Raw genomic sequence first — 15970 nt, 5'->3', positions numbered from 1 at the left:
GGTGACCTTGAGCTCAGCAATGGAGAATCATAAGGAAGAAGGAACAAACACTTCAACTGGCTCTGCACGATCTTCAGTGCGATCTTCACAAATATTGAATGATCGCCTCTGAGCTGCTTTAACCATCGAGAAAATGGAATGATGGATGGATCATTTCTGGAATACTAATTTGCTGATTGTTTAGTTCTTTATTGTTTACACATTACAACATTCAGGTGGCACAATATTAAACACACTTTCAAAATGTAATCATCAACGTATCAAAGTACCGTATTTTCCGCAATAAGACACATTATAAGGCGCACCTTCAATGAATGACATATTTTCAAACTTTTTCCATATATAAGGCGCTACAGTAGAGGCTGGGGTTACGTTATGCATACATTAGATGGTGCTGCGCTAAAGGGAATGTCAACAAAACAGTCAGATAAGTCAGTCAAACTTTATTAATAGATTACAAATCAGCTTTCTGACAACTCTATTCACTCCCAAAATGAATAAACAGCTGTTTTATTATTTTCTCTGAGGTAAAGTATTAGTATTAGCTAGCGATCCAAGATGGCGGGATCTTCTGCGCATGCGCGTCACCCATCGTGCAGGGTCACCGATAGCGTCTTGACAGCGAGACCTGCTGCGGCTCAATATTGATCCATATATAAGGCGCACTGGATTATAATTTTGAAAAAATTGAAGGCTCTTAGGTGCGCCTTATAGTGCGTAAAATACGGTACTCCTCCTCATGTTACGGGAATTTGGGAGGGGGGGGGGGGATAAAAACACTAACTCACAGTATAATTAAGTGCAGTTCAATTACAGCCATCAAAACATTCCTTGCCTCTGATTTGTTTGGTAGTTAATAGATTGCAAAAAAAAAAAAAAAAAAGATTGAACCTTCAGGCATATTCAAGTGTGCAGTTTGGTGTTGATTCATTCGTGACCATTCTTGTTACCTTTGGATAAATGGAATCTCAATACTGCTCTTACATATACGTGAATATGTAGAGCCTGTGTGTGCGTCATTCAGAGTAAATCGCAACACTTGGGACCATCTATCTAGACAGTATGGTTGTTAAAAACAAAACAAAAAACAAAACAGAGAAACCGAGTTATAGCACATTTCATACACAAGCAGTTACAGTGATTTAAAAAGAAAGAAGAAATACAAATAAATAGCTTAATACAAAGTAATATAATAAAATACAACAAGTTTTTAACCTGGATTTAAGTACATTTACAGTTTATTGGAATGTTTGGAATATTTATTCATTCATATTATTCACTCTGATAATAAAGGAGAGTGGTGAATCAAGGGACCGTATTATACACAAGTTCAGAGAGAAAAAAACTGTTTTTTTTAAGAGTAATTATGCACGGTTGCCCATTATTCACAGGATTTTACAGTCATTACAATATTCAAAAGTAACTTCAGTTTGTCTGGTGATAAAAAAAATAATAGAGATAGCAATACAATCCCCCACCGAATCAACAATAGCAAAACCATTAAATAAATAAATGGCAGCTAATAAAAGTCAGTGACAATACTTTGAGTCGAACCAAAATTCCAAACTGTATCTTTTTGAAACTATCCCCTACTCGAGCATAAAGCTGAACCAGCGGACATGGGTGGTGCACGGTCCCTTTACGAGGACTTTTACTAGCCTGACACTGAACACACGCTCGGGCACTTGATTGTAGAGACAGGTCACTTTAAAAGTAATCAAATTAAGTGGCAACACTTAGAAGAGTCTCCCAAGCTAATGTTAACTACGACTATCAGCAAGAGTCCATTTCCATGCACTTCGCCCTGCCGGACAACTCACGATAACATTATCATAACGGTAGCTTAACACAAGGCCTTCCGAAAGACCCTGATGCTCATGTGGAGAATGAACCATCGTTCTTAAAGGAATTCAGCGATGGCTTTGTCTTTATTCAAATAACGCACCGAGGAGTCAATCTACCACCAAGTTCCTCAGTGGTGTTTCGTGCTAGGATAAGCCTGGTGGCTGCACCTCACACCCCTGTCAACGAAGAAGGAGATTCTCTTTGACACCCCAATAACACCCCGGGATGTCTTTGGCACAGCTGTCATGTCAATGCAAAAGATGTGTGAGGACAAAGAGAAGGAGGATCAAGCCCCGAAGTTGTGTTCGCCAAGAAAGTCATCCATCATCTCCCCCTTCAGCTCAACTCCAAACTTTTGCCCGGGCTGTGGTGTATCCACCTCTGAACCTTCAGCATCTTCACACTACCTAAAGGCATGCATCTACTTGGGCAGTCTTACTCTATTCCTACTCCTGCTACACTCATTAGCCATTAGCCAGTAGCCAGTAGAAGATAGGAGTTTAGTGTTGTCACGGATATGAATGATATGCGTAATGCAGTTCTGTGCGCACTGATGAGTTTGCTCTGTACATCCATCCATCCATTTTATTGACCACTTATTCCTCACAAGGGTCGCGGGGGAGCTGACGCCCATCTCAGCTGGCGGGGGACACCCTGGACTGGTTGCCAGCCAATCGCAGGGCACACAGAGACGAACAACCATCCACACTCACAAGCACACCTAGTGACAATTCGGAGCGCCCAATCAACATGCCATGCATGTCTTTAGAATGTGGGAGGAGACCGGAGTACCCGGAGAAGACCCACGCGGGCACGGGGAGAACATGCAAACTCCACCCAGGAAGGCCGGAGCCTGGACTCGAACCGGAGTCCTCAGAACTGGGAGGCGGACGTGCTAACCACTCGACCACCACCCTGCTCTGTACAGTATATCTAATAAAATACAACATTTCTTCTCAATTACTTTTTGACACCCCATCCCAGGAAAAAAGAAAATAGTGTGCAAGCGAACTCTCTCCTGCAACCAGAAATAGTATCATTTGACTATAAAATTGTTGAAATTGCACCTCTGCAGAGGAGATAATACTCCTTTCGCACTCTCTGACAATGAGAGCACCACTGCTACCGACTGTAGTGGATGTGCAATTACACGAAAAAAAAGAATAACGACAAAATAAATAAGTAAAATTTCCCTGGGGTCACATATTCCACTTTTTTTTTTTTTTTTTACCAATTCCACTCTGACCCTCTTATTTATCTTTAATATAGCATTTGTACGCTTGTCCAAAAAGTCTTCTGCAAATAATAGATTGTGTTACCTTCACTCTTGCCCTTTAGAAGTTGTTGTTATTGGGCTTTTTGGGTCTTACACAGCTCTCACAAGGATTTTGTCATCAGTGGATGCTGTTTTCTTTGAGCTACTTGTTGACTAAAATGTTGTATTGATCATGGCCATTGCTTGTGCAACGGCTGTAATAGATTTTCTATCTTATCTCACCTTAACAACTGCTTATTAAATACAGCTCTCCAATTTTAATATTTGTTAGTATTAATATAAAATTAGCCTCCAAAATATTGACCGAGTGATCAATGAAATAGGAACGGTTGGGATTAGAACACATGTCCACACGCTCCACTTATTTTGCTTACTTGCAAAATGTGTGGGTTCAAACAAAAAGTGCCATCTTCTAAGTTGTGAATCAGATCCAGACGTGTACATAAAAAAATGACACCATCGATGACATTCATTGGTTGATTTCAAAACCAAATATTTTGAGTCAGCCAAAGTAAAGGACTTTGTTTCACTGTTTAAATTTGGAGTGTAAAATTGTGAAATTGCAGAATTTATAAAAATGGGGAATAACTCACCTTTGCAGAATCCAGTGCAGTGATTACCCAGACACAGTGAGCGTTGTTCTCATACTGGACTGGGTAGTTAGGAGATGTTATGATCCCTCTGGGCCCCCGTAAGTTGCTACCACAGGTACGGGCTACAAGCAAAAGAGCAGTAAACAGACAAGTTACCTAAAAGAAAGATTGACAGAGCAATCGGAAGACCTGACATGCTCGATATTGGAAATGTTTAACAAAGGTTTGCTGTGGTTTCCAAGTGGCTACTGAACATGGGCATTTTGAATTCTGACAATCAAATGAAGGGTACAGTAATGCAGAAACTGTGATTGGTCAATCATACCAACTGATGAAATCATACGCTAACTCCATCAGATGTCAAATACTATTCAGAGGTTGAACAAAGACATGCACATGCTATTATTAATAAGATGACAAATAGTTGCAGAATCAGATTTATTGTCAAGTATGTAATAATAAAAAAAAATAAAAAATCAGACGAGGAATTTGTCTACACAGTCATAACCTGTCAAAGAAACACGGAAAATGACCAACAGTGACCAACAGAGTGAGACAAAGCAGGAAGCCTGGTGGTTCGCTAATTAGCGTCCCGAGTTTCTTAGAGGGGGAAAAAAAAGGAAACATGAGGAAGGACAAAAGGGAGGAAGGGGATGGGGGGGTTCTGGGTAAACAATAAAGCAGTAACATTAATAATAATCATTGATAATGATGACTGGAATCAGGAAGGAACAATTCAGAAGGGGAAAAAAAAATGTCATCTGTGCCTTTTTCCACTGGTGAATGGTGATAACACCATGCCGATGATAAATGGTAGTGACTTTTGTTTTTGAAAGTGTGCCATCCAAAAAAGGCACTCAAAACATTATTATGTCCATTTTGTCCATGCAAATTGCATATTTGACTTGACAAGACTATTTACAATTGTTGTCATTTGTGCCATTAGTGTGCCCAAACATTCACAATACAGGTTCAAACAGTTTTTTCTTAATAGATACAGCTTACGAGACGAGACATCCATCAGTGAAAAGTGAGTGAGCGAAAAGAAAAAAAAGCTTAGAGGAAGTGAGTGATGCAGGAAGGGCAGAAAGGTTAGAAAGAGTACGAAAAAAAGACTGAAAGAGAGGAGGACTTGAGGATGACTGCTCTGCCTGTTAATTAGAAAAGGAGAGCTGAAACACACTGCGGTGTATGCGCACGCACGCGCACGCACACGCGCGCGCGCACACATTAACGGCTATTCATTCCACAGATCAGCTTCTAATTAACAGTTAGGTCTCAGAGGAGAATAGGGAAAGCTCATGGGCTGGAGTCCCAGGAGAGGGCCAACAGCGGACAAGACGCACTCAGTGGAGCAGTTACACGGCCATCATTTTTGTGTGCGCTTGTGTCAGCGCATCGAAGCGCACAAAACATCCCGACTTGAAAGTTGGAGAGACAATCCATCCCAGTTGACAAAACAAGCCAATTAATCGCAAAATGTTTGGTGTCAATATAAACTTTGCGTAGAGTTCAATTCCCATTTGCAATTCATTCATGATGGTTCCAGAGAAGTCAACATTGAAACAAGCACGTGTATTGTACCGTCCAATTACCGGTAGATCCAGTACGAGATTGGTGTTAAGATGTGGCCCAATAATAATAATAATAATACCGTATTTTTCGGATTATACGTCGCTCTGGATTATAAATCGCACCAGCCAAAAAATGCATAATTAACTCATTCACTCCCAGCCATTTTCACAGAAGTAGTCCCGTTCACTCCCGGCTGTTTTACTGGATTTTGACTGATTTTGCTGATTTTGCAAGGCCCACAGAATATTGTGCTCTATTGCTATAAAGGCATGGAACCTATCAAAAGAAAGATTAAAGTCTCTTCTTTCATCAGAAAAAAAAAGTATTTTTCTGTTTCCGTTTTGCAGCAATTAGCATTAGAAAAGAGCTAAGTTTCATCAGTTTTCACAAATCTATTTAAAATTCAAAGAAATTGAGCTTTTTTTTTCCAGATGGCCCTGGTTAATCTCCTTTGCTCTGCTGCCACCTGCTGGCCGTTTGTGTAATAACTACCATTTCTGCAACTGTTCTTTGCAGTTGAAAGGCTGCATCAAAGCCTTCTCTATGCTCTAGCATAAAAAAAACAAAAAAACGCATAAATACGTCTTTGGGACACTTAGAACATAAAAAAACGTATTTATACGTTATTGGGAGTAAATGAGTTAAGAAGAAAAAAACATATAAGTCGCACTGGAGTATAAGTCGCATTTTTTGGGGAAATTTATTTGATAAAATCCATCACCAAAAACATACGTCATTTTGAAAGGCAATTTAAAATAAAAATAATATAGAGAACAACAGGCTGAATAATAATACTAACGTTACATGACTGGTAATGTCAGTAATGACGTAACATATTAAGAGTTTGTAGCGAGCAGTGACGGGAGTCGGAGGCGGAGTGTTGAAGCGCGGCGCCAAAGGCTGGCGTTTTATTGACATCAGCTTCTGAGGTCTTAACAGCAACTCCCCACTCAGCTAGAAGCTAACAGGCTAACTCCCCTTTTCCACATAACAAAACCTTCCCACCCGGAACTCTCCCTTCGTCCCAACGTTCCGTGGGTGAATTATGTTCCCATCACTACAAGTTATTCATATAACTCTAGCGTAAAGAACATGCTAACAAGTTTACCAAACTATCAGTTTCACTCCAAATCACTAAATCTAATGAAATCTTCATCCTCGATGTCACTTTTAAACAACTCCCCCAACTCGGGAGGTAGACGATGCGCCGCTTCCTCTTCTACCGGTAATGTTGAACTTATCAACACAGGCCTAGAGCGCCCTCTTGCGGTTTAGTGTGAAAATAACATGCGAAATGATATAATAATGTGTTAATAATTTCACACATAAATCGCACCAGATTATAAATCACACCTCCGGCCAAACTATGAAAAAAACTGCGACTTATAATCCGAAAAATACGGTATAATGGGATGGTAAGGTGGTAATTTGCCTAAGACTGCTGGTGTACATCAATTAAAAGTTAAGAACGGTATTTTTGAAGAGAAAATAACATTCCACACATCTCTCTATCTGTCCGCATCTCACTCGCCCTGCAGCTTTTTTGTCTCCTCCTGACAAGAGTGGCCGGTATCATGAGGGCGGGCGAGTCTCTGCAGCCACACGCTGACTTCTAGACACAAGCCAGACCCACAAACGCAGACAGTGTAATACAATGTGACAAGAATCTTACAGTATGTGTCTGAGCACAGGGACGGCCTGTCCGTCAAACACACACACACACACACACACACACACCGCTCGAGGCAAAGACTGCTGCAGAGGTGTGTGACACCATCCTTTGGATACATGTTGTCAATGTAGGCGTGTGTATTTGTGTGTGCGTGTATATTTTTGCTTTGTGTATGCCAGCTGTCTGCCTTTCCATTGTGGAGCAATAAAGGCAACAGGGTATTGTCAGTAAGTGTGTGGGCAGTGAGAGCCCCTGCATCATTGCTTTGACACGCACACAGCAACCAGTCGTGGAATCATCAACACACCAAATGTAAATGATATCATGTGTCTGCAATACTGGCAGAGCAAATAATAGCAATGTGTCATTGTCAGTCTCACAAAAAAAACAATGCTTTCCACGGGAAGCCCCTCCTCTTCCTGTTTTCTAATGCTATCTACTCTAAACAATAAAATTTACACAAGCTAAGCATGATTTACACTCATTTTGGTAAATTCACTAAGAATGCACTGCATCCGCTAATAGCGCGAAATATTGCACCAGTCTGCGCCCAGTTACCCGCCTATTCACGAAGGATATTGCTCTAATCATATACCGGCGCAAACACGCCCACAAAACTGACAGCTGGGAGCAAATTTGCACCTGATTTACCACACATGGCAATGGATTTGCGCCAAGAACATGGTTGTTATAGTAACAGTTATTAAATTATTGGTGCGATCGTGTTTTTAAAAATATATTTTCAGAGGTTGACGTGGGCGTACATGCATCTGGCATGTAAAAATGATCATAAAATGCCACCCCGCCATTGCCGATCAGACCGGGTTACGTTATGTGTCCTAAACCAACATAGAAAAATCTCTCTCTCTCTCTCTCTCTCTCTCTCTCTCTCTCTCTCTCTCCCCCTCTCCCCCTCTCTCTCCCTCCCTCCTGTGCATGTTGTGCCGCAAATGCCATGCACTGCTGTCATGATCCCGGGATCGAGGTTGCAGCAGGTTTATACATGCGTTCTAAAAACGTTATTTGCCTTTAGCCTGGTTATCAATGCAGCATGTTAGCTTTTCTACAAGCAAAGAATGAACTGAGTCCGATAACAACAATCCATTATGCATTTTGTTTTATTATTTGCTATAAATATCTTCCTTGATCTGGTTTCACTCTTTCACTCTGCTTCTTCAACACATTTACCATGGAGAGGATCAATAAATGAATTCATCTTGGGGAAAAGAAACATTTTGAAAATATCCTTATTTGTCTCGTCTGACAATCTTGTGACTGTAGCTACACGCATATCCAGCACAGTAAATCACGACATCAATGAAGTTATCTGGGAAGTGACGTGTGTGAAAACCTACTTCTGCAGATGGGCCGATGGTCACTCCAAGCAGCCAGCGTGTCCGTCACTCTCTGACAAGTGATACTTTTGGATCCTTGAAGAACGTAGCTGTCATCACAACTGAATTGGACGCTGGAGCCGATTCTATTTTGGGAGACACAACAGCAGCAATGTCAAACACAGTCATGCTACCTTGCTATATTTGACAAGCAGCGCCGGTTTCTTGCATACGTGATATGTCCGTGTTGTGTGTTTTTTTGCCTTCGTTGTATTGTATTCTCATATTTTTAGAAAATAATATATTGGATTTTTGGTGGTGTTGGGGATCTCGCACAGAGCGCCATTCGAGCACTACAAAAACACGTCTGCTAAACATGAGATAAAATACACTTGTTATTAGTGTACATTTACTAGAAACAAGTGAAATTTATCTGCCAGTGCAGTAAGATAATTTTACTTACTTCGATTTCTTGAAATAAGAAAAAATGTGTCGCTCTATATCAATCTTAAAATGAGCTTAAAACACTTATTCTAAGCAACAAATCAAGGAAATTAAATCTTAAAATAAGCTGTATGCACTTATTCGAAGTAACAAAACAAACAATTAAATCTTAAAATAAGTCATAAACACCATCTTTTTTAAAAGCGTAAATCATTACTGAAACAGAGGATCAAGTGTCACTCTTTATCTGTACTTTGAGTTGACTGTCAAGCAGGGAGGTGGCACCATTTTTAAATTGCATTTGGTTTGACTCAGCCTGGGATCAAACCCACAACCTCGGCGTCTGAGGGTAGACACGCTACCACTAAGCCACGATGTTAGCCTGTTGATTGGAAAGTGCAACAGTATGTTGTAGGGTTGTTTTAGCTTGTGCAGAACCAATTTTAAGATTTACAAACTAAGTGAGAAATGAGACAAATAATCTTAAAACAAGATTAATAATCTTGGAAATTCTGCTCTTGCAAAGTATATAATTCTCAAAACAAGACAACGAAGACTATGGCTTGATATAAGCATTTAAGTCTAGGTTAGATATCTGATTTTTTTTTTTTTTTTTTTTTTTTTTTTTTTTTTTAGTGAACATAGACTCTTAGAGCATTTTAGCTGATTATGTGTGAAAATTAACTAATTTTAGGATTTACAAACTAAGTAAGAAATAAAAGACAAATAATCTTAGAAATTCTGCTCTTGTATAGTAAATAATTCTCATAACAAGATCAATAAGACTTTATGGCTTGGTCTAGGTTAGCTATCTTAAATTTGCAGTGAGCTTTGACCGCCACTACTTGTCAGAGATAAAAATATAGAACCAAAGTCTTATTAATAAAAGTTGTGATTTCAAACCTGAATAGATTTCATATCCCTTCTGAAAATAATTGCACACAATTACAATATTGAGCACGTATTCACTTGTGGTTTTAATTCTAAATGAGTCTTCCGCTGCCTGCTCTCCTTTGCTCTCTCTTAGCTCTTATTTTAGGAGCCTGGTACTTTTGCCTCTTGTCTCTCGTCATTTTCTCAGCTCACTAATGTTTTAGACATCCTGCTGTCTAACATGTGAGCGGGACATTCAGCCATGTCAGCACAAGTCCACATGACGTCTTGCCTGTAAAGCTTAAATGTCTCTTCCGTGCTGAAAGACAACCGTTTACGTCCTGGCTCAGCTTCTACACGAGCCCGTGGTTGTTGAGGGGCTCCTCCCTGTTGTTCCGCACGCTTTCGTGTACTCGTCGCTCTGTCAGCATGCGGATTATACAAATTACGTACAAGTACTTGCTGTGAAATTTGCAGCAACAGGAGGCAAAGCTGTAGTAAAACCGACTGGAAATTTTTAGGCACACCCAAATACATCCACACATCCTTGACATGCATGCACACACGTCGGTAATGACCTTCCACAAGCGCACAAACTCCAATAATAGTCCTATTACATTTGTGCAGCCATAGTAACTAATGGCGACGAAGAACAGCAGGAGCAGGAAACTAAAGGATGATTATCATTTAAAAGTTTTTGGGCCTAAAAAAAAAAAAAAAAAAAAAAAAAAATCCTTCCTTGAGTCTCTTGTAATTACAAGACAAGATTATCAGCTCCAGATGCCGTGCTCGGACGATAATTGCATCATAGAAGAAGATCATGAATTGTCTCCTTTGCTATCGAGTGAGTGAGTCATCAAATGACTTTGTTTGTTATCCCTTCATGTTGCTCCAATCACCTTGTTCTGACACATTATTCCCTCTTGCTACAATAACAAAAATATGAAAGGAGACGGAAAGCAGCAAGGTAATGGCAACGTGTTGTACGTGACGCACATCAGTCACCTCGGCCATTTTCTGCCAGAAAGAAGTCAAAATCTGTGGCGTTATATTCATCTCACTGTTATAATTTGTGACCCTACTTTATAACCCCACTTTGAAACCCTACATGGAAATTATGAAATTCACACAACGTTGAGACCCTAATCCAACCCTATTCTGAATCCTTACTTTTACATTGAAACCCTAACTTGGAAACGAGAGCCCTACTTTAAAACCAGAACCCTAGTTTGAAACCCTAAGACCACTTTGAAACCCAACTTTAAAACTTTATTCCTTAAATTGACATCCTTGAAACCATAATTTAAACCATAACTAAACTTTTCAAGCCTAGTCCTACCCTGAAATGTTCCTTCTAAACCCGAACCCGACTCTCAAACCCTATCCATAATTTGATATGTGCATTTTTTTTTTGGTCACACATTCTGATGGCATTTGTTTAACTGTACAACAGAGGAAAAATCAGCACATTTTTATCCTAATTTTAAAGGGGATTTGGCGTCGGAATGTCATTATCTTTGTCTCTTACTGCAATGTGTTATTGTATATAAAAACAATAACTGTCAAAATTAAGCATAAGCTCAAAAGAGCTAAAATCAGCAGGCTAAATCGACTGATTAACTCATTTGCTCCCATTAATGTGTAAAAACGTCTTTTTTTGTTTTTGTTTTATGTTTTAAATGTCCCAAAGACGTATTTATACGTTTTTTTGTTTGTTTGTTTTTTATACTAGAGCATACAGGAGGCTTTGATGCAGCCTCTCAACTGCAAAGAACGTTTGCAGAAATGGTAGTTATTACACAAACGGCCAGCAGGTGGCAGCAGAGCAAAGGAGATCAACCAGGGCCATCTCGAAAAAAAGCTAAATTACTTACAATTTTAAATAGATTTGTAAAAACTGATGAAACTTAGCTCTCTTCTAATGCTAATTGCTGCAAAACGGAAACAGATAGAAACATATTTTTTTTTCCTGATGAAATAAGAGACTTTAATCTTTCTTTTGATAGGTTCCATGCATTTATAGCAATAGAACACAATATTCTGTGGGCCTTGCAAAATCAGTCAAAATCCAGTAAAACAGCCGGGAGCGAACGGGATTGCTTCTGTGAAAATGGCTGGGAGTGAATGAGTTAATTGGCCAGGCCCTAAAAATTACACCATTTAAGGTAATTTCAGAAGTGTGTATCACACTGGTAAGCCTTCACATTAATAAATAGGTCTCCGTTTCCAAAAGGTTGGTGACCAGTGCTGTATTTACTCATATCTCTGGTTATGTTAGCTTGGCAAACAAGCATGCTCTCTGTGTACAATATCTGAGGATGACTGGAATAGAATGAAATGTGGACTCACTGGAAGGCGGTTCCCATCCTCTTGCCGTTCTCTGGGACTCCAGGATCTGGACATACATCTCCAGCCAGGCCACTTTGACTCACTGAAAACAAAAATAGAAATTTACTATTGTTTATATGCTTAATTAGACATCATTTTAGCCAATTGTCTAGTTCAATGTATTCATTACTACTCAAAGAAAGGTGAAGAATGTCATGTAAATGTGACAACAAAGATAGGGTCCTGGGAGATGCACATTTAAGTTTGTGTGTGATTGGTCAATTTCAAGTAAAAACAAAAAATTCCATATGAAAATTATTGTATGTCTTTGCTATATGTATTTTGCATGGGCCAATATCACAATATCGATATTATTTTCGATATATTGCCCAGCCCTAATACACATATATATATATATATATATATATATATATATATATATATATATATATATATATATATATATATATATATATATATATATATATAAATAATATCGATATTGTGATATTATATTATTCTCGAACTAATGAAAGATGAATATCTGCCCAACTGTGACAATTAATCCCAATGAATAATTTCCCAAAATGTCTACATGTATATATCATCGCCAACGTAAACAAGCAAATTGTGTTAGTTTGGGCTCTGACGAATCTGTAAGAATAAATTACAGGAAGGCTTTCTCGGCGCAGGTATTTCTATTAATTAAAATACTTCATCATAATTGAGATTAGATTCAACCTCTTGATTGTGACTAGCAAAAACTCCACCCCGCTGCCTAGAAATCAACAAAAGCCCACAATTTCAAAGCAAAAGCAACATTGCAAGGCGATGAAACATTGACAAAAAGCCAACATGACGGTAGCAGTCAAAAGGCATGTCTTCATCTGCCAGAAGTCATGGCGAACAAGCTGTGCTGGAAAGTATCTTAGTACATTTACTTGTATTTGGAATTCAAAATAAACCCCCATCTTGTCGACCACAAAAGGAGGAGAAGAAGAGTTTAGGTCCCCGGATAAAAGCAAAAGCCAAAGTAACTCTTATTGAATGTGACAGCATGAACAAATGTGTTTTTTTAGGAGACATTTGACAATTCTTTGAAGGAAAAAAATCACAGCTATTTCTAACACATCAGTAACGGCTCCAAAATATTAATGCGACGGTGAGTCGGCATGCACAACAGCAGCACTCTTGAAACGAATTCAGCCTTCATCCTGCTCATAAATGAGCTTCTGAGTGACATGTTTTACTTCAGCGTATCTTTGATGAGTTGACCGGGAAAACCAGCTGAAAAATAAATCAGTGAACATTGTCAGTTAGTTAAGTTTCTGTTTTTAAGATGGAAAATACGTGATAGCTAAGTTGATAATCACTGGACTCAGCTTTCTCAGGTTCCATCTTGTGCCTCAATTTTTTTTTTAAACCACCATGTCTGTGGAAAAACAACCAATTAGAGATAGAAGGAGTGACTGAGATGACAATCTTTCTCACACCACTTAACTCCACCTTTAACTCATTCACTCCCAGCCATTTTCACAGAAGCAATCCCGTTAGCTCCCGGCTGTTTTACTGGATTTTGACTGATTTTGCAAGGCCCACAGTTCTATTGCTATAAAAACATGGAACCTACCAAAAGAAAGATTGAAGTCTCTTCTTTCATCAGGAAAAAAAAGTATGTTTCTATCTGTTTCCGTTTTGCAGCAATTAGCATTAGAAGAGAGCTAAGTTTCATCAGTTTTCACAAATCTATTTAAAATTCAAAGTAATTTAGCTTTTTTTCGAGATGGCCCTGGTTGATCTCCTTTGCTCTGCTACCACCTGCTGGCCGTTTATGTAATAACTACCATTTCTGCAACAGGTCTTTGCAGTTGAGAGGCTGCATCAAAGCCTTCTGTATGCTCTAGCATAAAAAAACAAAACGAAAAAACATATAAATACGTCTTCGGGCCACGTACAACATTTAAAAAAAACGTATTTACACGTTATTGGGAGCAAATGAGTTAAGTAACTTGGCAAAGTAGCAAGTTTTGCTTCTAGCTATTGTAGGGGCCCCAAAAATGACCACCACAATAACAAGAACAGCAATAATGGAAACAACAACAACAATGATTGAATGTTTTGTCTTAAAGCTTGAAAGTGTCCTTATTTAGCTGCCGCTCATAGTTTAGCCGAAATGTACAAAGGGATGTGAAAGTTTCAGAAATGCGGGCATGAAAAATGAATGGATGATTTTCCGCATTTGTGTGCTGTGGGTTGTGAGCGACTCGACGATTTGTATGCATGTTTGTGTGGGATCTGATGCAAACAGAACAAGCTGTCTTTGCAGCTCCACCGCGGTTTTGATGTTCTTTCCAAAAACACATCACACAAGCGAGTACGCGCGTCCCGAAAAACACACACTCTCAGCCACTTTCCTCTCATCCCTTTTCACCCTCACTCATGTTCAAATGACATTCATTGGCATCCTTTACAAAGGTTCATTTGCCAAATGCGGCTCATTCAAACAACATGAGATTGTGATGGAGGAAAAAGCTGGGCCGGTGTCAAAAATTCGCAAACTGACTTAATCCCGTATTTGCACTTAAAAGTCCGTTCGCCATTGAAATACAAGATTATAATGCATAATGTCGTTTCCGTATCTTCAAAGTGTCTTCACCAGTCCTTTCATCTTTATACAACTTAACTCTTTAGGAAATCATAGAAAAATGATAAATTTTCTCCTAAGTGTCCATTTATATATGCAGCAACCGTATACCAGAATGCAACGCTACCTGTTAAAAACAACAAAATCCGCATTTGACTTTGGATAGCGAACTGTTACCTCTGACTAGCAATAACAGTGAGACTCAACAACTGATTCAAAAAGTACCTTAATGCAGAAAAAAAAATGTCAGTGTAAAATGACATTTTCTCTTATTTGATTCACAATTTTAATTACCGTATTTTCCGCACTATAAGGCGCACCTAATTATAAGGCGCACCTTCAATGAATTACATATTTTGAAACTTTTTCCATATATAAGGCGCTACAGTAGAGGCTGGGGTTACGTTATGCATCCATTAGATGGTGCTGCGCTAAAGGGAATGTCAACAAAACAGTCAGATACGTCAGTCAAACTTTATTAATAGATTACAAATCAGCTTTCTGACAACTCCATTCACTCCCAAAATGAATAAACAGCTGTTTTATTATTTTCTCTGAGGTAAAGTATTAATATTAGCTAGCGATCCAAGATGGCGGGATCTTCTGCGCATGCGCGTCACCGATTGTGCAGGGTCACCGATAGCGTCTTGACAGCGAGACCTGTTGCGGCTCAATATTGATAAGGCGCATGGTCAGCTTTTGAAAAAATTGAAGGCTTTTAGGTGCGCCTTATAGTCGTGAAAATATGAATAATTCACTTTAATCAGTAATGAGAGCACTTGCACAATGCAGCACGCACAGAAAAAACCATACAATTTCAAAGTTAAAGTTGAATTTTCATTTCTTGTATTCCAATTTTATTAAGCCAATAAATTGTGATTTTATTATGCATAGGTTTCCCTTATTTACTGAACCAACTGCCGCTGCCATCAGCTTCCAGTGTGGCAAGATGAGAAAAAGTGACAAATGGTGTTTTTTTTTTGTTTGTTTTTTTTTGCCATAAGATTTCTCAAATGTAAAGTGGGTGCAGTGTCGCAATAAATGTTTGTAAACACTGATTAAAAGAAGCTGAAAGAGAGGAACATTATTATTATTTAACTGAGGATAAATTCTCACCTACTGTAGGTTTGATATAATCCCCCACACACAACACGATTCTATTAGCATGCACTTATGGAGAGAACTTCCCCAGTGATGACACTGCACTAATGGTGTTTAGCCCCTGAGCAGTTTGAAGGGCTTGAGGCCACCAGGCTCAAGGGCATGCTGGGAGTAGTAAGTAACCCAGCACCTTTCCAGCAACTACTCCAATTTATTATATTTATGTCAGCACCCTCTGACCGTCTGATACCCAAAATCAGGCCCAAAATCAAGTGTTTGGGGACT

At 39.1% G+C, this 15970-nt stretch overlaps 1 protein-coding gene across 1 annotated transcript in view; it reads right to left on the bottom strand.

The window, feature by feature from the left end:
- The window catches only part of LOC144017967 (CUB and sushi domain-containing protein 1-like), a 454419-nt gene that overhangs the window by 158637 nt on the left and 279812 nt on the right, over positions 1 to 15970 (bottom strand). Inside the window, exons 9-11 of the mRNA XM_077519995.1 lie at positions 11962 to 12043; positions 8317 to 8441; positions 3715 to 3836 (exon numbers count right to left, since the gene is read on the bottom strand). Coding sequence (XP_077376121.1) covers positions 3715 to 3836; positions 8317 to 8441; positions 11962 to 12043 — 329 coding nt within the window. The remainder of the gene's footprint in view (positions 1 to 3714; positions 3837 to 8316; positions 8442 to 11961; positions 12044 to 15970) is intronic.

Source organism: Festucalex cinctus, chromosome 4, assembly GCF_051991245.1.
Source record: "Festucalex cinctus isolate MCC-2025b chromosome 4, RoL_Fcin_1.0, whole genome shotgun sequence".
NCBI lineage: Eukaryota > Metazoa > Chordata > Actinopteri > Syngnathiformes > Syngnathidae > Festucalex > Festucalex cinctus.
This window is presented reverse-complemented; position numbering and strand designations above follow the sequence as displayed.